Below are 21,871 nucleotides of genomic sequence, written 5' to 3' on the forward strand. Positions count from 1 at the left end.
GAGAGAAATAAAGTCTTCCAGAGCCTTTTAACCTGACTGGTACATTTATGTTTGAAGACCGTTTTCCTACAGGAAAATTCTAAAACACTTTCAATCCAAGTTCCCTTCAACAACCTTACAGGCAGTTTATCTAATGTCAACAACACATATATATAATAACACATCTTTTCCATTTTAAATAAAGCAATTTTATATCCATTACTGTTTGTGTGTGTGTGTTTAATCCTCGCTGGAGGATATGTTTTTATTGATCTGAAAGAGAGAGAAACATCAATGTGAGGAAGAAACATCCATCAGTTGCTTCCCATACGCACCCCAACGGGAGACAGAACCCACAGCCTCGGTACGTGCCCTGAACGGGAATCAAACCCGCAACCGTTTGGTGCACTCCAACCGACAGAGGCACCCGGCCGGGGCTGCACCTGTGAATGTTTTATATTTACCACACCCACAATGCCAGTTCACGGGTGAGAAAGATGGGGCCTAAGGTGCCTGACGACTTGCTTACGTCTCTTGTCTCTACTAAGATACATCCCATTAGACAACAATCCTTCACTTAGAAATACCCTTCATCTACCTGTTATGTAAGGAGCACTCACAGACTCAGTCCAAGCCTGTGCCCCTCCCATGTGTCAGGCGCCACTGGGTGCTTGGAACACAGTGACCAAGACAGACTCCACGCCCGCACACCACGTGGGATGAGACAGATAGTGAGCAAGCGAGCAACTCTAACTTTAGATACAAGTCCCTGCAGAGAATAAAGCAGGGGAAGGGTTTAGGAAGTGAGAGGAGAGAATCTAGTTTGGGGGAGTCAAGGAACGTCTTTCTGGGGAGGTAATATGTGAGCCACGATCTGACAGATGTGACACAGCTGGCCATGCAGAAGGCCTGGGAGAAGAGGGCGTGGGGCAGAGAGGAAAGGAAGGCCAAGGGCTGTGGGCGGCAAGAGGAGGCTACAGGAGACACACAGAGTTCTACTCATTCAACACGACTCCCTTAGAAGACATATTTGAAGAGTGGTACATATTTATGGAGAGTCTGGTCTGTTCTCCAATCATATAAAGTAGAAGAGACGCCATCGAAGGCCTTAGTGAATGCCACCTGAGAAACATAACCAGAACACCTAGTGGCGAATGCAAGCAACAGACAGTAAATGCTCTGTGAACTCAGAAAGGAGAGGTGAACAGAGCGCATATAAAGGAGGCAGGCGTTTCGTGTTGGAGGTTTCCTTCTCCTAATATTTATCTTTTTGATCTTAAAATTCCACATCACTCTTCAAGCTGTAGTTTTAACAAACATTAATGAAATGCATTCTGCAGCAGCGATGACTTTTATCTGGACCACGATTAAGAGCAGAGAAACTAAGCTACTGTTCCTTTATACTGCTGTGTAAATACAGGCCTTTCTTTGAAGCGTGGAATAAGTGGCCGTTTTATAATCTATAATACCTGAAATATTTTGTGGCATACCCTCTTGGCAAAACAAATCTTTAAAAAAAAAAAAGAAAAGGGCAACATACTGTTTAAAGTACACTGGTTTGTTTAAAAATGGGCCTGGATACCAGGAGACACATACGAGAATGTTCACAGGAACAGCATTTGAAATAGCAAAGATCTGGCCACAATCCAGAAGTCTGTGGGCACAAGAATGGATAAGTAATAACGACGTATTCAAACAACCTGATACAGTGCTGAAAATGAACGAGAGCTTAATGCTGAGTGAAAAGAGCAAGTTGAAAAAATATACTGTATATGATTCCATTTATAAGAAGTTCAAAAGCAGGCAAAACAAACAATGTCATATTTAGGACTTCAGAGAGATGTAATAAAACATGGGAAAAAATACAAAATTCGGAAAGCTGCCTTCATAGAGAACACGAAGCAGAGTGGGAAGAAGGGGGTCACCGAGGGTTTTCAAGGGTCCTGACACTGTAATTTTCTATTTCCTATTTGGGTGGTGGGAAATACATGTTCACTTTCATGTTGTTCTTCACACCTTACACATATGTTTAAAATAGCATTTTGCATATACTTGCTATTTAACATCCAGTCTTTAAAACTGACTTAAGGAGAATGCAGGTCTTCACCCAAAAGCTGTTCTGGCATGTTTCACATTCGTATCAAAATGCTTTTTTAAAAGCATGAGTTTAACACTCTTACTTCCATTTATCCAGTATGTTGGTGAACACAGCTGAAGGAAAGGAAACCACCTCAAAACACAAGGCAAATTGGAATGAAAGCCGTTTCCCCTGAAAGCCATGGCACCCTGGAGCCGGTACCTCCGCTGTGACAGAGCGGAGCCTGTGGCGCCCTGACCTAACTGACACAGCGCAGCGTCTCCGAGGCCCGCTGCGGCCCATCCGCTTACACGGGTGCATTTTACAGGAAACCAAGAATCCATTTTCCCCAGGTTCCTAGAGAAGAACTTCCCAAAAAGGGAAAAAGAAAACTATTACATACCCGTGCAAATCAAAACTCATAGAACAGTGGCAGGCAGCCAGCCCAACTATTTCAGGCCTGCTCTCCCATCTGCTTGGCCTGTTAACTGCCGGAAAATACAAGCAAATCACTTCTTCTGCAACTAATTCTCAATAGGGCTCCTAAAAACCAGACTCCATGATGCAACTTTAATAAGACTGAACAGCTTATTATGATCAATAAAGCAGAGCCTTCCAGCAGTTACTGAGCCAAAAGCTGGCGCAAATGCCTCTTCGATGGACACGGAGCGTGAACACCATCTTTCTCCGGCGCTGAGGAAGGCCCGGGGCCAGGAAACGCTCGGCCACCAGGAAGCCGCTCTGTCCCGATTCCCCTCTACGAGGGACCCAAAGGCGCTCTCATCCTGCTAGATTTTATTAGCCCCAATATATGGTAATTAATTTAGTGCAGGCTCTTAATTCGTAAATGGATCAAATAAAGCCTTCCCTGGCTTTTGGCAGCTAATCCTTACTAAATTATGGTGACTAGAAGTTTGTTCAAATGCTGCCCATAAGTCAGCCCCTTCAGCTTGTAAAGTTCAATTCGAGTTCTTAGCTGATTGTGTGCCTCAGAGCTTCAAAGAAGGCATTATTCATGCAGTTTCCATTGCCAAAAAAGAGGAAAGCTGGCAATGAAGCGATTCCTAGAACGTAGATCCAGGCATTACCAGGAAATCTGAAATCTTCAGCTCTCGGAATCCAAACGCCTCCACTCTGGGACAAATCTCAGCGAACTGTGAAAGACTAAAATGAATCTAATGCGCGATGGGAATCTACATAATAATGAAAGTGCTGACCGAGAGTGCACAAGCATGACACCTGCTCGAGTTTCTTTTTCTGCAGTCCCCTTAGACGTGCCCCCGGTGGGTTCCTGTAAACGCAGTCTAAACAGGCCACTCGGGGCTTCACCGGAGGCCGGTGAGGACATCTTGGCACCGCCACCCCCCCGCAGCGGGCTGTCGTTTCAGTTCTCATGTCCATATCTCGAACTGGCAGGAAAGCCCGGGGTACGACCTGCCAAAGGTTTGGGTCTGACTGGCACTTTCGAGGCTGCACTTTGGCTGCCACGCGTGTTTCCTTTGTACACTGTCTACCTCAGGCAGGGCTGTGACAGCTCTGCCCAGGCGAGCAAGGCAAGAGCTTTCGCTCTGACGCCTCCCTTCCCGGCAGGTAAGTGACTGAACTCTAGCTTGCCTTCCCAAGGGAGGTTCTGCGGTTGCCCTCAGATATGAAAAAGGATCGGTGTGTTTTCCCAAGAGCACATCATTTAGTCAGAAAAAGTCCCTGGCAACAAATCTCCGTGCCTGTCTGCAAAAGAAGAACCTGGTGCTGCCAGTTCTGTAAACATCCAGCCTTTGCTAGTGACGAGCAGGAGGCTTAGATGAAGGAGCAGGAAAACAATCCCACTGTGAGCTACTGCCAGGGAGGCCAAGGCTCTAAATCTCCTTGAAGCCGAAAACAAATTAGCAGCTTTGCCTGCATCAAGTTGGCCATCTGAAAGGAGGCTCCTTTTCACTCCAGCATTACAAACTGTGCCCCTCACAGATAACACTTATAAGGATATAAAAACATTTCCCTCAGCTTACTGCCTGTCACCTTATTGATTCGACTGACAGAACTGCATGAAATCCACCCAACGAGCTCCCCCTGAGCGCCAACACAGACTTGAGCAACAAGGGGGAGACAGACAGGAGGAGGAACAGTGGTTTTAAAGTCACGGGCTAACTTGACCTCCTTTCTCTTCACCATTGACATTCATTCATTCATTCAGACAACACTTCTTTAGTGGTAGCTGCCCAAGTGCTTGTCACTGGGGATACATGCATGAATCAGACAGATGAGAATGCTTCAGCATATCAGTGTGATTATTTACGATCATCTTTTACAGCCTTTAAACCCAATAAGGAAGGTAAGCACCCTTTATTATAATAAAGGAGGTGAGCTAAAGGAAAAAGCACCTTTCTAGGCTGAGAAGAAAAACTTGAAAATACAAGTACAGTTGACCCTTAAACAATGCAGGTTTGAACGGTGTGGGTCTACTTATAGGCAGATTTTTCAATAAAAATACAGTTGGCCCTGTTTCCCCCACTTTTGCATCCACGGATTCAACCAACTTTGGATCAGAAACAGTATTTTAGATCAGCAGTTGTTAATCCATGTGTGCTTAGGGCCTGCATAAATTATGCCTGGGGGTCCCGTCCCTAACCCTGGCATTGTTCAAGGGTCAACTGTAATTGCATATGCTTTGGTTAAGTGAGCAGAGTGCTTCCTGATACACCCTGCCTGGAGGCCTGACGCTACCACAGAACAAGGGAAGGAACCTTGGCTTTAATGAGGTGTCTTCAATGCTTCTGTCTTTAGCAGAAGGAAGACCTGTCTCAAATTCCCTCTTAGAAATGCAGGTGCTAAAAGGTGGGTCAACAACCATGTGGATGAGAGTTTTGCTACAATGAAAGGAATTCGTGCAAAACCAGCTTGTTGAACCACTCATATTACTAACTAAAGATAAAAAGAAACAGAGTTGAAACCCAAAATAATGATCTGGACAGGAGCTATCCATGTCCAGAAGCAGGTAGAGCTGGGATTAGGGGAGTCTGTCCATTCCATTAAATTTCTTTTGTTTAGGTAACCAACAAAAGCCAAACCAAAAAAAGCAGTTTGTTGTTTCATTTATATGCCACTGTTTTAAATTCCCAAACTTACAGTCTAACAAAACAAGCATAACTAAAGCCACATTTGGAAAAACACAGGCCAAGTAAGCTATGTAAGCTATGACAATAATAAATGAAATGACTTGATATCTCCAGAGAAGGAAGGTGATCATTGTGATGGCACATTCCAAATCAGCTGAAATTACCTCAAATCCAGGTCATGAAATACATGGTAGCTACCGAGAAGTGTCTCAACAAAGACACTTAGGCTCTTTAAGAGTTTCCTCATATTGAGGATATTATGGTTAACTAAAAAACCAAGATTACTTTTTTTATACAATGGAGAGTGAAACCTTAACCCATTTTTTCCCCTGAAATTGGCACCAAAAAGTTGGTGGCCCAGAAAGTAGAGAAGGCTTTTCTGGGGAAACCGATCACAGCAAGAGAAAAGGCATATGGAAATGCCCAGCTGGGGAACCACCAAGAGAAATAATCCACCCAGATCACCCCATACCATTAAAAGATCCACTCAAGCACGTGGAACTTCAAACCAGCATCTCACTCTGATGTCGACAGCCAAGGGTCCATCACCTGGCACTTGAGGATGGTCTCCTACACCACAGAGGCCAAACAAACATACAAACTAGAAAAGTAACTTAGAGGACTTAGAGACAATGCTAAGAGAAAAAGAAAGGTAAAGAGGGAGGTAAAGAGGAAAGCAGGGAGGAGGAAAGAAAAAATTAATATCCTTAGGGAAATGAGACACTGTATTCATGAAAATAGAATAAAGTTTTAAAGGAAACAATTCCAATGACAAAAAGAGCTTTCAGAAATGAAAACTATATGAGAACAGATAGTTTCCAATGAAAGAACTGAGTGATACAGTTGAGAAACTCTTTCCACATCAGAAAATAAAAATCTATAAACCAGAGATTTGAAAAAGTAGAGCAAAGATCAGAAAAGTAGAGAATGATATAAGAGATTCAACTTCTAAATAAAAGGAGCTCCAGAAAAAAGAGAACATGGAAACAGATGTTGCATTCTCTCCAAAGAAATGCATCTACAAAATTTCAAACACTATAGGGCCTGAGTTTCCAGTGAGAGGACCAAGCTCAGCACAAATGATTTAAAAAGACTCATGCCAAAAGATGTCAATGGGAAATGTCTGAATGCTGGGGACAAAGGAAAGATGAAGGCTTGGGAGATGGGGTAACAAATAGGTACTGAACACAAGATCTCAAATCAGGATGGCGTTGGACTTGTCAAGGCAATGGAGGAAAGTCTTCAAAAATCCAAGAGAAAATGACTAACCAATTCTTGCATCTTTCCATTTTATCAATCAAGCGTCACAGTAGAAGGCAAATATGTTCAAACATACAAGATTTCAAAAATTTTACTTCCCATGAACCCTTTCATAGAAGCTATTAGAAGATGAGATTCGCCAAAATGACGGGACAAAAACAAGAGAGATGAGTACACAGATCCAGGAACCGGGGTGTTTAACATAAGAGGGAACTGGAATCCTCAGGATGGCGTGAGAGAGAGCTCAGATTTTTACAGCTCAGCATATGGCCTGAGCTATCAGTCCAGACTGGAGCAGATCAGAAGACTCCACAGAGACTACTTCAAAAGATAAAATCTATAGATTGCTTGATGTGTTTCAACAAACCAAGAAGCAATTTATATTCCTGGCATGACAGTTTATGCTCAAATAGTGATGGGTGCATAGAACACTAAGCAAAGGAAGAAAGTTGAACGAGAAAGGAAAGGCACATGGCTGTGCTGTGAATAATACGGGGGGGGGGGGAGGAGGGAAGGAGTAGGTTTACAGTTGTTAGTCCGTAAAACGCAGTTTAGTCTTGTATTCTCATTTATTAATTATTGTATTATTTTCCATACGAACAATATAGTCAAAAAGGAAACACTGAATACTGGTTGAACTAAAAATTACTTGTGGTAGGCAGCCTCTAAGCTGGTCCCTAATGGCCCCTGCCTCTTGGTACTCACACACTTGCATGAGGCCCTCCCCGCCTTGAGCTTGGGCTACACTTCCTTCTAATGAATAGAATACATGCAGAGGTGATGGACTGTCATTTCTCACATTAAGTTATATACCAAGACTCTGGAGTGCCTTGAGCTTGCTCTCTCTTGGATCTTGCTGGGGAAGCAAACAGGTCATGAGCAGCCCTATGAACAGGCTCATGTGGCACTGCAAGGGATTAAGATCCTCAGTCCAACAGCCCATGAGGAATTAAAGCCTGAAAACAACCATGCTAAGTAAACATCAACGTGAATCCTCTAGTCAAATCCTCAGCTAACTGTGCACCAGGCCCATAGATTGACTACAACCTCACAGGACAACTCAAGTCAGAAGCACCCAGTTAAGCTGTTCTCAGAATCTTGACCCACAGAAACACTGAGATAATGTTTGTTGTTTTTAAGGGACTATGTTTTGGAGTAATTCATTACACAGCAACAGACAACTCCTAACCACACTGGGAGAATGAGAGGCAGTAAAATACAAGTGTTGGAGAAGGGAGTAAGAGAGCTAAATAACCATCTTCCATAATAAAAAGTTAATACAAAATACCTAAAACTGAAAAAGGACACCAAGAAATAGCCATATAAACAGGTGTTTTCAAGATACAGAGAAAAATACCAGCTAAAAGAGTTTAAAGAAGTTAGTTGCCTCTGGGAGTAGGAACTGGGAGAAGGAAAAGGTAGAATAACAACTACTGATTTTTGTTAGAAACCGTAGAACTCTGTGGCTTCTTAAACTATACGCATGTATAGCCTGAATCAAAGTTAAAAAGGAAATTAAACTACACTTGTATGTTAACTCTTGTGCATCCAATTAATTCTCTATTTCACAATCGTCTTTGGGGCATTTTAAGAAATCTTCATGAGTCTTTTCAAATTAGATTTATTGGGGTTACATTGGTTAATAATATTATGTGAACAATGAGTCTTAATACAAGGTAGAAACAGTAGCCCTAGAAGTCAATGGGGTTTGTGCAGGCATTTTGGACCAAGGGTTTGAAAATCTGCTAATGAAACTGTTATGATTCTACATTTTAGGAATCCCATCAGATAATGTCTTCAGGGTGCTCCTTCTTCCGTGGAGTGTATCAGAGCATAAAATAAATGTCAGCCTGCTCAGATCAGACTCCGCCTCACCTGCACGACTGCTTCTAGGTCATTAAGTGATCTGAGTAAACAAAGAGTTCCAGAAATTGATGCATTTTTTGGAGACTCAGGTCATGCCTACCTGCTGTTCAACAGGACATGGCACTAACCCAGCAGGTGATATAAAGGGTAACGCCATGAAGGCTGACTGTTTGCTAAGAATTTTATTCAAAATCCTTTTAAGTCTGAAATGATTCTGGCAAGAACACTCTATGAGTCTTTGTACACCTTTGCTCCCCAAAACTGCAGGTACTTTCAAGAGATTATGTATTCCAAACCACTGCCCCATTTTACACATGGGGAAAATGAGGCCCAAAGCCAAGAAAACACAACGTGATAGTGAGGCCAGCCAACGACAGCCTGGTTCTCTTGACACGTAGTCTAGTGTTTTTCCTGGAGTGCTTGTTTTCCCTGGTTCTTTATCAAACTTCCCCACAGCCCAAAGGCCTTTCTGAGCTACAACATATTATTCAGCTTATGTAAAATGCATTACCTTCCACAGTGAACAAGGGATAATGTCAGCAGAAGCAGAGGAAGCAATCAGAAGACGCTAAAAGAACTAGGTCATTATATACACATATTTTTAGAACAAATGAAAGTGATGGGAAGTGGTGGTTCCCAGAAGAAGTTTAACAGTCACAGAGTTTTCCTTTTTTTTCAAATCAATCTCCCTTTTTTCTTCTCTTAAGACCAATACACGACAGTAATCACAAAATTATAGTAATCACATAATTTTGCTTTAATTTGTTTTTTCTCATGGTGTAGTCACATTTATTTTCTCAAAAAGTTTGTCTAGTAGCAGTCACAACCAGAATACCAAGAAATCTTGAGGATCCGTAACAATAATTTTTTTTAATCTGCTCGATGGATAGATATCAGAACATTGTAGCCAAAAGGAGAATTTTTAATAAGAATATTATAAGCACTTCTTGATGTATGTAATCATGCCCCTCTACAATACCTTAATACACACAGTACTTTGCATGAAATATAAAATGCTTTTTTTGCTTAGCTATCATGGGGGATTATAAAGGTGCATAACTTCCCATGAGCTTTTTCAGTCAGGTACTGTCATTTGAGATACCTTCCACTATTCAAGTAACCAAAACACAAAAAGTTCATGTGCAGTAGGAGAGCCTCTGGCTGCCTTCAACGATTTTATTGCTTTCATTTGGGTTCTAATCAATCATTATGCTTATCGACTGGCCTGGCACTCTTGCTATCCCTTTTCACTTTTCATTAATGATCAGAGTGAAATTAATGGGTCAATGACACCAAACACTGAACCATAACAAGTTGAAGCTGCAAGAATCTGTGGAGTAAAAGAACACCACAAATTTAGGCTCCCTGACAGTGCCCTAACAGTCCTCTGCAAACATCGGACTACTATTTCTAATTTCCAAAACATGCAAACGATTTACACTGAGTAAATGCACACAGGTTAAGTGTGCATGCCCTTGGCTAAGTATCTGCACCTTCCTTGGGTAAAGTGCAGTGTAAACTCTGACTCTGTGGATCACAGTGTCAGGGTGGGAGTCAAATCTGGGGTGGGGAGCAAGGGTGGGGCTGCTTATCAAGGAGCCAGCACCCAAAACCCAGGGGATTTGGGTTAGCTGGCAAGCCTGAGTGACTCCTCAGAGGAGAAGCCCAGTGTGGTCCAGTCTACCCTCTTCTGAAACTCTGAGGTGAGGAAATGTGGACAAGACAACTAGATCCCTTCCAAGCCATCACTGAAGCTACAAGAATTTGGTGGCATCTGATTGTTTTAGACTCTGCCTTGATTTCCACCCGAGTCATAAATTCCCCATGCTTCATTTTCCTTGCTCTGAGAATATGAGGTTGGTGATGCTAACCACAGTCTCAAATACTTACCAGTCACACTCAGCACATGTCATGCTTTGTTGAAATTCGGCACTTGGAAATGTGCTGCTGCAAGGAACTGAGAGCTCAGGAGGACTGAGATGAATGATGATGTTTATTTTAAGAAGATATTAAATTCAAAAGCCAAATATAGAGTGAGATGTCCTAGTGGATGTACACTTCAGAGGTTCTCTAGCAACTGGCTGAGGACTTTGTGGTTAATGCTCGCCCTCCAAACCACTAAAGATGAACGTGCAGTCAATGAGTTTAAGTACCTCACTGCATCCCGCTCCTCTGAAAACTGACCTGCCGTTCCCCTAATCCACCGAGTCACTTGTCCCCACTATCAACTTAGAACTTGACATTTTTTTAGAACTCCCTGTGCATAGGATAATGCCTTTCAGTCCCCCTACCAAGCAGAGGTGCTGCAGAAGAGGCAGGTTCAATATGGCCCTGGTGCTTCGCAAAGAAGACTGTCACAGCTCCAGTCCCTGGCCTCTGAATCTGCCTGCCCTTGAGTAGGCAAAGGCTGGCTGGACTCAAAGCGCCTCTCACATGCTCACTTACCGCGGCCAGCTCATTCCAGGTTCAGAGCGTGCCAAGCCAATGCCCCAACCCCAATTATGGTTTCTCTGTCTTTCCAGTATCCACCCCCTACATGTTTGTTTAGACAAGAAATAATTTTATGTGCGTACGCTCAAGGTGCTGGAAAGAAGCAGCTCCCTGTGAGCACCGCCTGGAACTGGCTGGCCTTTCATAGCCTGAAAGCTGCTGGGTCTGCTCCCGAAGCCCAGGGAGGCGGGGGAGAGCGGTCCTTGCTGGTTCTCTTGCACAAGCCGGCCTGAGCTGCTACTCAAGCGGAATCAGACACATGAACTGTTCTCCGTCAGCTCTTTCAACTTGACTTACTTCCAAAGTTGTCTATCAACGTGGGTATGGAGGAGACATCTACATGACAACATACAAACTGTGCAGACGCACGTGTGATCCCTGAAGAGCTGGCAGCCCCCAGCTGCCCGGCAGGCCAGGAGAACCTGGGGCACCGCCTCGGAGGCGCGGGACATGAGTAGCTGGCCACTTTTTCTCTCGTTGTGAAATACGCAGTCGAGAACAACATTTGGGGTATTTTTGTAAAAATATTTGGTGAGTATTAAGTTTAAAAAACATTTCACTGTCTAAGCCAAATTAAGTTCCCACATTTCAGTCAAAACCTCAAACTGACAAGCCAATGTTTATTTGCCTTTTAGCATATTTTTAAAAATCAGTTATATTATACACACATACACATACATAAAGAAACACAGGCTTAAAAATAGGAAAGGCTGATCATTTTAGGTGAAAACCAAAATCCAGAAAGGACAGAGTCATTTTATTTAGAGCACTTCAGTTTCTCCGTCAGAGAATAGGGCTGGTTATAGGAATCTCTCACATAAATGAGAAGATGCTAATTAGATGGTGTTGGCAGAGCAATGTAAAGTTTCCCAGGCAAAGCGTTTAATTGTTCAGACATACCAAATGTGTCATGTAAAGGAAACACACCACATTTCTAGCACCCAAGGACTGAAATATCGTGGAAGTGTCTCAAATACACATATGAGCCAGAAGGCTTAATTATGAAATAAATATATATGGGTGTGGTGTGTATATAATTGCTCCATTTACTATATTCAGTTATAAGCAATTAATGATCAAGTGAGCAATGAGGGTCTTGCCTACCTCACACATCACTCTTTCTCCGACCCCTCTTGGGTCTCCTGACTGTTACATCAGACTTTGCTAGATACTCTGCAATCGTGCCCACGAGCCTAATTCCCCCAACTTTCTTCGCCGAGAATGGCTTTTTGCAACCTATGATACACCGTCTTCCATTTTAGAGCTTATTTTCCTTTTGCCAGGGAAATATTAGCCAATCTTACTTGAGAACATAAGGGCTGGGAAGGGTGCGTATGGGAATGCTTGGTAGACGTTACCTTGAAAAACTACCTGGATCGCTCCTCCTGAGGCAACCACACCTGGAAGAGGCCTGGGGAGGAGGCCACGGGAGAAATGAATTCGGAGGTGGGGAAGTCAATGCAGGGCGGGGGTGTGCTAGGGAAGAGGCTGCAAACTATCTGAATACATTAAGTGACAAATCGTATATATCAACAGATCATGAGGCACAAAGGTTTTCTGTAAAGGTCCTGTCCTTCATCCATCCTCATTCCAGGGAACAGAAGCCAAAGGAAAGATGGTTGCAGAGACAGGAGCAGTGTCTTAGATCCCTCCCGGTTCAGAACGGATGCTTGACAGACAAATGTCTTCCCCCGGGTATTTGAATTCCTCATCTCTAAAAGTTTCTTTCTTTTTTTTAAAAAAGAATAATTTATTGATTTCGAGAGAGAAAGAAACATGGATGTGAGAGCCTAACATCATCGGCTGCCTCCTGCATGCCCCCTACCGGGGATCAAGCCCACAGCCCAGGCATGTATCCTTGACCAGGAATCGAACCAGCAACCTTTCGTGACGAGATGACCACAACCAACTGAGCCACACAGGCCAGGGCTAAAATTTTCTTTTAACTTCTTACACTTGAGGAGAAAGCTATAAAATGTCATTCTAGACACAAGCAGAAGTGGAATCTAAATCAGAGCAAAGGCCGCCACCAGGGCAGAGCCCCAGCACGTGCTCTCTTGGGAACATCGTTTACACACTTGCTTCCTCTGGCTGAACCATTCTGACTTTTACACAAGGGAAGAGTCTCATTCCCTCTCTATCTAGGGTAACACCCTCGCTACGGGCATTGCAAGCTGTGCATCTAACTTACAACCTCATCTCTTTTGTCATCAAAATGTCAGTGAGTCCCAAGTTGGGAAGCGAAAGTGAGAAGGGCATTCTCACCCAGGGCAGTGGAAACTGGCACAGCCTTTTGGGAGAGCAGTTAAGCGGTGTGTGCCCCAGTGCGTTAAAAATGTGTGTCCTCTGACTCAGCAATTCTCTTTCTTGAAAACTGGCCCTAGCATAATAATAGCAAATTCATAAAACACTACACAAGCTTCATGCACAAAGACATACTATGTAGTGCTTATGTGCACCTAAGAAGTTGAAGGCAATGTAAATATCCATCAATAAAGGATTTTAAATTAAATTTTGTGTGTCCATTCCATGAAATATTAATGAAAAATGCATCTGAGAAAGTGTTTTAAACATCAAAAATGTTTTTATGTTTTAATGTTAACATTAAAAGAGAAAGCAATATTTAAAAGTGTATCTACCAAATGACCTCAACTACATTTAAAAAAAATGCATATTGAAAAAGCAGAGAAAGAAGTAAACTAACGAATTAAAGTGGCTGCCTATTCAATGAGACTATAGATGGGTTTTTTCTTCCCACTTGGGTTTTTTCACCCCCAAAATGACCATGTATTCGTTTTATAGTCAGCAAATAAAAACCATATTGAAGATGTAAATGACCGAAGAAATAAAAAAGCATACCAAATATTTTGTGTCTCCTTTTTTTGTGGATGTTGGGCTAATAATAGCAAGGTTGGAAGCTGAAATATAATAAATCATATTTTATAATGGCTTTAAAAAAAAAAAATCAATGACAAAGTAGATTTCTTTTCCAGATTGTCTAGGCCAAACTTAATTTAAAAGTAACATATTCCTCACTAGAGAGCTACCCTACTCAAACTTAAACAGGTACAAAACCATAATCACTTTGTTCCATGAATTTATTCAACATTCAACAAATATGTATGGCGCCCTTAACTCTGTGCCAGGTGCTGGGGATCCAAAAGCGAACAAAGCAGATGGGATTTGTGCACTTAGGAAGCTTACAGCAGAGCAGGCCGAGGGGAGGGTTTGTATACATCAACCAGCTGAAGCTGATTCAATTACTCCTGCCAAAATCAGACGCTAGAACTGTGAAGAATTTCCTATCAGTCAGTACTTAAAAATAAAAACTCCAGTTACTACGCCACAGAGAAAGTGCTCAACAAATCAACCCTTTCTCTTGAAATATACATGTTTATACATAAAAAAGTGAAGAGTCAAGTAAGGGTAAAGATGTAAAAACCAATGCAATGCGGGGTGGAGCACGTGGTGGCGACTGCTAATGGTACAGGGTTTCTTCTGGGGTAATGAAAATGTTCTAAAATTAATTGTGGTGATGGCTGCCTAACTCTGAATACATTAAGAAACCACTGAACTGTACACTTTAAATGGGTGGGTTATATGTTATGTGAACCGTATCTCGATAAATCTGCTATAAAAATCGTATTTTTAAAAAGTCGATGAACTACTTTAATCAAATGCCCAGGTAAGCCAACAGCTATTCGTTGCAAAAAAAATAATAATAAGATCATCTGCATTTCCTAATTAGAAATTATATCTTCAGTTCAAAGTCAAAGTATATTACAACTCTTTCAAGATTTTCTAACCAATTCCTTTACAGGGAAAAGATAAAACAAGGAGACAGGACAATACCACACACACTAATCTAATGAGACAACTCCTTAAATCTTTTGGTATACCTAAATCCAAAGAAAAGTCTGGTTTTAAATGTCTTACATTCTGTATTCACACATAAGAGTACATTTAGCTACAATATCAACCAACCCAAAGGGGTAACAAAACGCCTTTACACCATGAGTTTAAAGCTTACTGCTTCAATACTTAACACCTAATGTCACCGCCAAAATATACACACAAATGACACAATGGAACAAATGTTTGGTCTAAAAACATTAAGCTGAATCCTACCTAATAGCAGCTTATTTTTCAAATTGACAAGAGGTGAAGTGACTGTCCCTGTTCTCCAGCAGAACATACAATGAATCACTCATCATAGCCAAACATTGGCCACGTGACCTCACCAGGAAAGCATAAAACAGGCAGGCCTGAGAGTAACAAGACCAGGGCAAGGGCACAGACGAGCCTTCCCTGCGTCCCTCCGCACTGCCTGCTATCCGACAAGCCTTTGTGGCGTGCCCGCTGTGTGAATGCCCATCCTCCAGCTCTACTTTCTGATTTTTCTATGAAGCTAGTAGCATCAGTTTCAGTAAGCTTATAAAAGAAAATACTTAAATGATATATAAGTTTTACATGTATTTAGAACATATATCCTAAACCAATTTTATTTTTATTTAAAAAAGACTTTTTCAACCACTGTACACAGAATGATCAGAGGTAACAAAGACGGTACATGGTCAACAAATACACGGCTCTGATTTTCCATGTGGGTTGCCTTTTGCACGTGAAAGTGGGCAGCCCTTGTGCAGTTTGGAAGGTGCACCTTTGAGTTGCTCTGCCACCAGTGGCAATAAACCTCAGAAAACATCCACATTCTCACTGGCAACCACCCAGTCGGCTGAGGACAAGGCTCACGGCCAACGCAGAGTGGCACTAACTATTGGTGATCCCAGCCCCTCAAAACCTCCATGGAGTTAACGCTGAGGATCAAGGCTGCTCCCTTTCTTCTCATGAGCAGTGACTAATGAAACGCAGAAGCAAAAGTGGGCATCTTACTCCCCTTTTGTGAGTCACTGGGAAACACCTCAGTAAATACTAACATTTCACTTCGTTAAGTCTTGCAACAACTCTATGCTCAGTTACTAAAAATACCAAGTAAGCCTGGATTAATATTTAATCTCTCCTCAAATCAAAGTTTAAAAAGGAAAGTTCTGGTGTCAGTAATAAGACTGGTAAGTAAACACTGCAGAACAGGAATAACAATAGCATATGTTAGATCCATCATTAATTACACAGAGTCATTTGCCAGTTAATGAATTAGCCTGAAACCCCTTATACTGCACATTTAAACACTTATTCTCTTTATGACTTTGAGGTACAGGAGGAGCAGAAGAATTTAAGAACATCTCTGGTGGTTTAAAGAGTATCATTTACTTTACCAGTTAATTACCTTCAACACATTAATTCCCAAGATCACTTTTCTTTCCTTGGAAAACACACAGAACACCAGGTGAAGGACCTCATAGAAACAAGCATTGTTCTTCTCAAAAAACCGTACTTAGGCCCAGCTGGGCGTGGCTCAGAGGTTGAGAGTCGACCTAGGATCCAGGCGATCAGGTTCGATTCCTGTCAGGGCACATGCCCGGGTTGCGGGCTGCAGCCGATCAATGACTCTCTCATCACTGATGTTTCTATCTCTCTCTCCCCCCCTCTCCTTTCCTCTCTCTGAAATCAATAAAGGTATATTTTTAAAAAACCGTACTTAGTATCACAAGTTTGTCTCCTCTGAAAACCCCCAGTGATACTCTAAATACAATCTTTTAATTGCTACCTCATTAACTACTTCAGTACTCTGGGTTTTTGAACTATTTCAAAAATAATTCAGCAGAGACCACACAGAAACGAAGCTACTGTGTCCCACTCACTGGAGAAGCAAACAGTAAGGTCCACCTGACCATAGTGATACATTAGGAAGAGTGTTACCAATTAGCTGTTCATTAAGCCCCCAAAACATCTGTGGAGGTCAGGATCGAAGCTGGACCCTCCTTTCTCATTAGCACTGTGATTAAACCATGCTCACCTGCCATACAACAGCATCTTGACAGGCAGCATCTACCCTGTGAGAAAGTAGGACAGGTGTCTCTGCCCACTGCATACCCAAGAAAATGAGGCAATATCACAGGTAACTTCCTTAAAGGGAAATGGTCAAGCAGCTTGCAAAGGACCAGAACATCCCCTCTTTCCCCTGAGACAGTGGTTCTCAACCTTGTCTGTACATCAGAACCCCCGGGGAGCTGTGAGAAAGCACACCAATGTCAGGTCTCCAACCCAGGCCCAGCAAATGCATGAAGTGGTGCCTGGGCATCAGTCTGTTTTAAAAGCTTGCCAGGTGATTCACAGGCACAGAGCTGAGAACCACTGTCCCGTAACCTACAGATGTTTAAAAGGTTGTCACAGGCAAACACCAATTATCTTTCTCTCACTTCCTTTTCTTCAGTGGCTTTGCTTAACCAATAAGAGAGTGGGGACAGGGATGACAGAGGGGCACAGAGCCCTGCTAAACGACAGCCTTAACGATGAACCACGGGCACCGCCAAACCAAGTATGTTCTCGGTAGGACAAAAAAAACAAAAACAAAAACAGCCCAATAAGAAACACGATTCAATAAAAATCAAAAGGAAAATACATTCACAAGAGCTAAAAAGCCAAATTCAACACATATGTGTTTACACACATTGCAGTATACACCATGTTTGGCCTGTTTTGTTTTATTCCCCACCCCAAAAAAGAGCAAATTTTCAAACAAATAACTATACATAGGCATGTGTGTCCCAAATGTCAGGAATGAAATTCTAAGGAAATTCTTTCCAACATCTGTGAATAATCTCGTACAATACATCATTGCTCCTATGCATGCACCTTAAAGCAGAAAGATCAGAGTAGAATAACTAAACAGCCAAATGCAGTAATAGTTTTCTCTCCTATTAAGCATGATCTGAAACCCACTAATTACTTCCAGAGGAAACTTCTCTGGAACACTTTATTCCTGAGCACAGTTTGGTTCTCAGGCAACCAGACTTCATGCACTGGCAAGGCCACTAAGGGGAAAGTCTGTAACTAAAAGTAGCCTCCTCAAATGAGGAAGGCAGAGCACAAGAAGCAATTAGGTATTTAGTGGGGATTTCGTATTCCAGTCTTGCTGTGCCCCATCTCCATCCACAGGAACACTCAATGTTCCCCCGAAGACTGCAAATAGGTGAGCCTCAGATTTCTAGGATCTTGAAACACACAGACACATACACACACACACACACTAAACCTTCACACACGCGTGAATGCACATAAATTAAGTTTGTGAAAAACACTACCAGTTATACAATACCCTCAAAATGAAAACACCAGGAAAGAGATTTTATTCAACTCAATCTACAGGATATTAGTCAAAGGCTACTGGCAGTTTTAGAACTGCTGGGCTCGCTCTTTGTTCATGAAAGCACAGCTAGAAAACTGCTGGGGCTAACTTCCCCCTCCGCTGCTCCCCAAATCCAGCTCTTCTAGCTAGCTTTCCAAAGGTGTTTGCTCAGTTTCCTTCTTTGTCTTTCCCAAAAGGGAAACATTACCAGTCAAGTGGGTTTAATTTTTAAATTGGTGCAAGAGCCTTAAACATACTGTACTGAGAAAAAAATGCAAATGGAATGCTCTTGACAGTGGTTGCTCACTAAACACACACCTTCGGGCCCAGGCCTTTACTGAGCAGAGTTCTTAACTTCTCTGGAGGTCAGGAGTTTAGTTTATTCAGCAAGAATGACTCTATTAGCAGCTCCAGCTCCTCTTGTCACCACAGTAAACAGCCACACATTCCAAATCCTGGAAAATGTGAGGCAGTTAAAATAGAGGCCGAGCAGCCCACGGCTCCATCACTGCGCGCGGACAGCTTCCATAGCTATCAGTCTGCGGGGGAATGTACGAGACACCGCAGGGAGGGATGGACCACAGCACATGAAAGCAGGCACACGGGACTCAGGAGGCTGATTTTTCAGAGAAGAGGGTGAAAATGGAGAGGCTTTATATATATCACTCCCAAATAACAACAATAATAATGATGAATAATAATACCGTAAAGCCCTTCAAGCTCACATGCAAAGGATCGGAATTCTACATCAACTTCATCAAGTTTTTAAACACAGATTTTTTTTCCTAAACAATCCCATCTTTTATTAGAGGCTAAGGTTAAAAGTCAAAGCCCAGCAGACTTCTAAGCAAAGTGGAAAATAACCCAAGCCTTACAGCTGGCTCCAGAAAGTTTGTGGCTAATTTTACAACGTCTACCACCCAGGAACTCAAGCCAAGCCCACTCTGGAATAAATAAAATAACGACCCGTGCTAAGTCACAGCTAAGAAATGGAAGACAATGCTTCATCTCTAATGAGTAAATTATCCAAGTACAAAAAAATCTTATTTTCAAGTTTTCAGAAATTTATAACCCTTACTCTTTCCAAATCTTTTTCTGTTCCTGAAAATCGGCACTTAAACTAATTAACTTTGACCTTATTAAGTCTTAAGTCCTTTTGTATACATTTCGCTCCAAGATACCATTTTGAAGCCGTTGGACATCACTTCTGTTCTAGGGAAAATCTAAGGGAAGGCAAACTGTTCACACAATCCACAGAAAGGCCATGAGAGAGAAGCTTGAGCCCCATCTGGAAACCCTCGCACTGGACAGTGTCTCAACAGGCAAGAGAGCTGGGAAAACTTCAATAGCCGCCCCTCTTATATCAGTCCCTCCCATGTGGTTGCATAGTGCTGGTTTCAATGGCTTCCAAGTTAAAAGGACAAAGAGGGAGGAGCACCCCAAGCCCCCAAAATTTCTAAAGTAAATTTTAACTATCACTTCCATTTGAGCAAACCAGAGAGCTCCCCAAATCTACTGCTTTCATTCCCTTTCTCTGGTTCCTTCTTATAAAATTAAACTTTTATTTTTCCTATTGACACTATCTACAAATTTTTTATCTAATTATGAAATATATCCTATAAGAATATACTTAATGTAATATGTAGAACTCAAAGATTTTTCTAAGAATTTGTTTTTCTATCTTTAAACAGCTTAAACTATTTTCTGCCTTAATGATGTTTACATCTGTCACCTGATTTTCATTTTTTTATATTCTCTCATTCTTGTTTGTCACTGTTCTTAACTCTTTCTTTCCCAACAATTACTCCTAATATAGTCTCCTTTCCCATCCACTCAGCCTCTTCTGCATGTATTTTATTTTCTCCCCTTTAAGATTCAGCCCTCAATTTTTCACCTTGTTATGGAGGAACCTAAACAATGACTTTGAGTCTCAGACCCTTCTTCTTACCCTCACCCTTGTCCTCTCTCCTCTCCCCAAGGCCATGATACTGACAACAGTCATCTCCTTCACCCTTGACCTGTCTAGCTTAGAGGGGAAAAGCTTCCCCAGTGTTATTCCTTTTCCTTTGTTCTCCTGGGATACCCTGGGGCATGCTTCTTCCTCACCTTTTCTATTCTACCATTCCCCTAAGGAGCAATCCAGCTCTCTCCTTTAGTTTTCAATTATCTGTTGGCCTCTATCAATGACACTGGCCATCTGAAACACAGTGTACTTGATATCATGTACTACAGACGTGGCCAACCATGATCTGAATCTACTATCATTATGGCCTGATCTATATTTCCAATAGCAATGATAGATTAATCTTGATCCATTTCTCTTGTACCTTGCTTCTCTTGTAACTAACGGACTGCACTTGCCAGACGGCCTGCTGACTTAAGGGGTAGAGAAGGTGCTATGGTCTCCACCCGGCCATAGAAGAGAACTGACTGGCTCAGCTGGGGCTTAAGCCTTTGACCTTGGCTTCATTAGCTTGAGCACCAACCAGCCAGAGCCACATTATGGTGATGGACCTTGCTAAACACAAGAACCCTAGCTCAGTTCAGAAACATACAAAAACACCACGTCAAGACGTACAGAGCAGTTAGCACATCAAGAAGAAAAGGAACTTGAGATCTACGTCACTTTCTAATTTCCACCCTGCTTCTCACAGGCCTTCATTTTAGCACTTAAAGTGAAAAACCACTTTTAGGGACACCTGATTCATTCTGAAAGTAAAAGCCGTCATGAACAAAAAGGCAAACAGTTATTTCAACAAAAATCCAAAGAGCATAAAAACCACTTTTCTTTCCTCTCTGAACACCACAAAGCAAATTCCCCTTGCAGGTGGACATACACACATCACAGGGAGAAGGGCAAAAGGAAATATATAAAAGTAAATTGTATTTACCTTCTTCTGTTTCGTGCCACACGATCCCTTCCAAATTCACACTGGTCCCAGGTTCACAGGGCCCAAGACACTCGGGCTCTGTCACTACTCCAACTTCACAGGTATTGACACCCACAGAACGAGTCCGAACCAAAAGCTGCTCAACCGGTGCTGCAATATTGGATGAAGCTGGGGAAAAGTAGGAGGGTAGAATCTGAGGCGTGAGACTGCTGGAAATCGGAGGCGGTGGTGCTGGCACTGTAAACAGGGGGTCAACCTGAAAGACAGACAGGCTTACTGCAGTGGTGCTGCTTTCCGCAAGTTCTTTTTAATGCAATCTGTTTACATCACTTCTAGAATACATCACCATTCCAAATTCCATTTGCAATTGTAATACACTTTGAGCGTTTTAATGGTGCCAAAATATAAAGCAGAATAGAAATGAGCATTTTATTCTTTCATGCCAAAGAAAGCAAATATTGGAGCTCTAGCTTCCTGAATTATAGCCAGGCCTTTAATGTCCTTCTAAATTCACCAAAAGACAAACTTTAGCCTCAGCAGACAGGAATAAAATATGCTTTGCAAAATTAGGGCTATTTACCACTTGTAATAAAATCTTGTTTTCAAAACTACAGTATTTTTCAAAGGAGAAACTCCAATAAACACCATATATGCCTCATTGGACATCTAAGCATAGGAAATGGACTAAAATTGTTTTCAAGGTACTTTATAAACCATAATGAATTAAAATCACTACTAAAATATATTAACTTACTCTGTTGAATATATAAAATATATAAACTTGATTATATACACACTGAAACACATAAAGTGGATATTATTAGCATGTTTTTATTAAGCATCAACTCCTAATTAAGTGTTCTACTGCAAAGTTCAGCAGAATTCACATAAATGGAGAAATAAATGAATGTGTCCAACGTTGACAGAATTTGAGTTTCTGCAATGC

The 21,871-nt window shown here is 41.9% G+C and overlaps 1 protein-coding gene across 4 annotated transcripts in view; it reads right to left on the reverse strand.

Moving 5' to 3' along the window:
* The window catches only part of ZNF608 (zinc finger protein 608), a 103,106-nt gene that overhangs the window by 35,141 nt on the left and 46,094 nt on the right, over nucleotides 1-21,871 (reverse strand). For all 4 annotated transcript variants that reach the window (XM_016217767.2, XM_016217766.2, XM_087815528.1 and 1 more), the window contains one exon: nucleotides 20,926-21,181. In XM_016217767.2, coding sequence (XP_016073253.2) covers nucleotides 20,926-21,181 — 256 coding nt within the window. The remainder of the gene's footprint in view (nucleotides 1-20,925; nucleotides 21,182-21,871) is intronic.

The sequence above is a fragment of the Miniopterus natalensis genome, chromosome 3 (genome assembly GCF_054644295.1).
Source record: "Miniopterus natalensis isolate mMinNat1 chromosome 3, mMinNat1.hap1, whole genome shotgun sequence".
NCBI lineage: Eukaryota > Metazoa > Chordata > Mammalia > Chiroptera > Miniopteridae > Miniopterus > Miniopterus natalensis.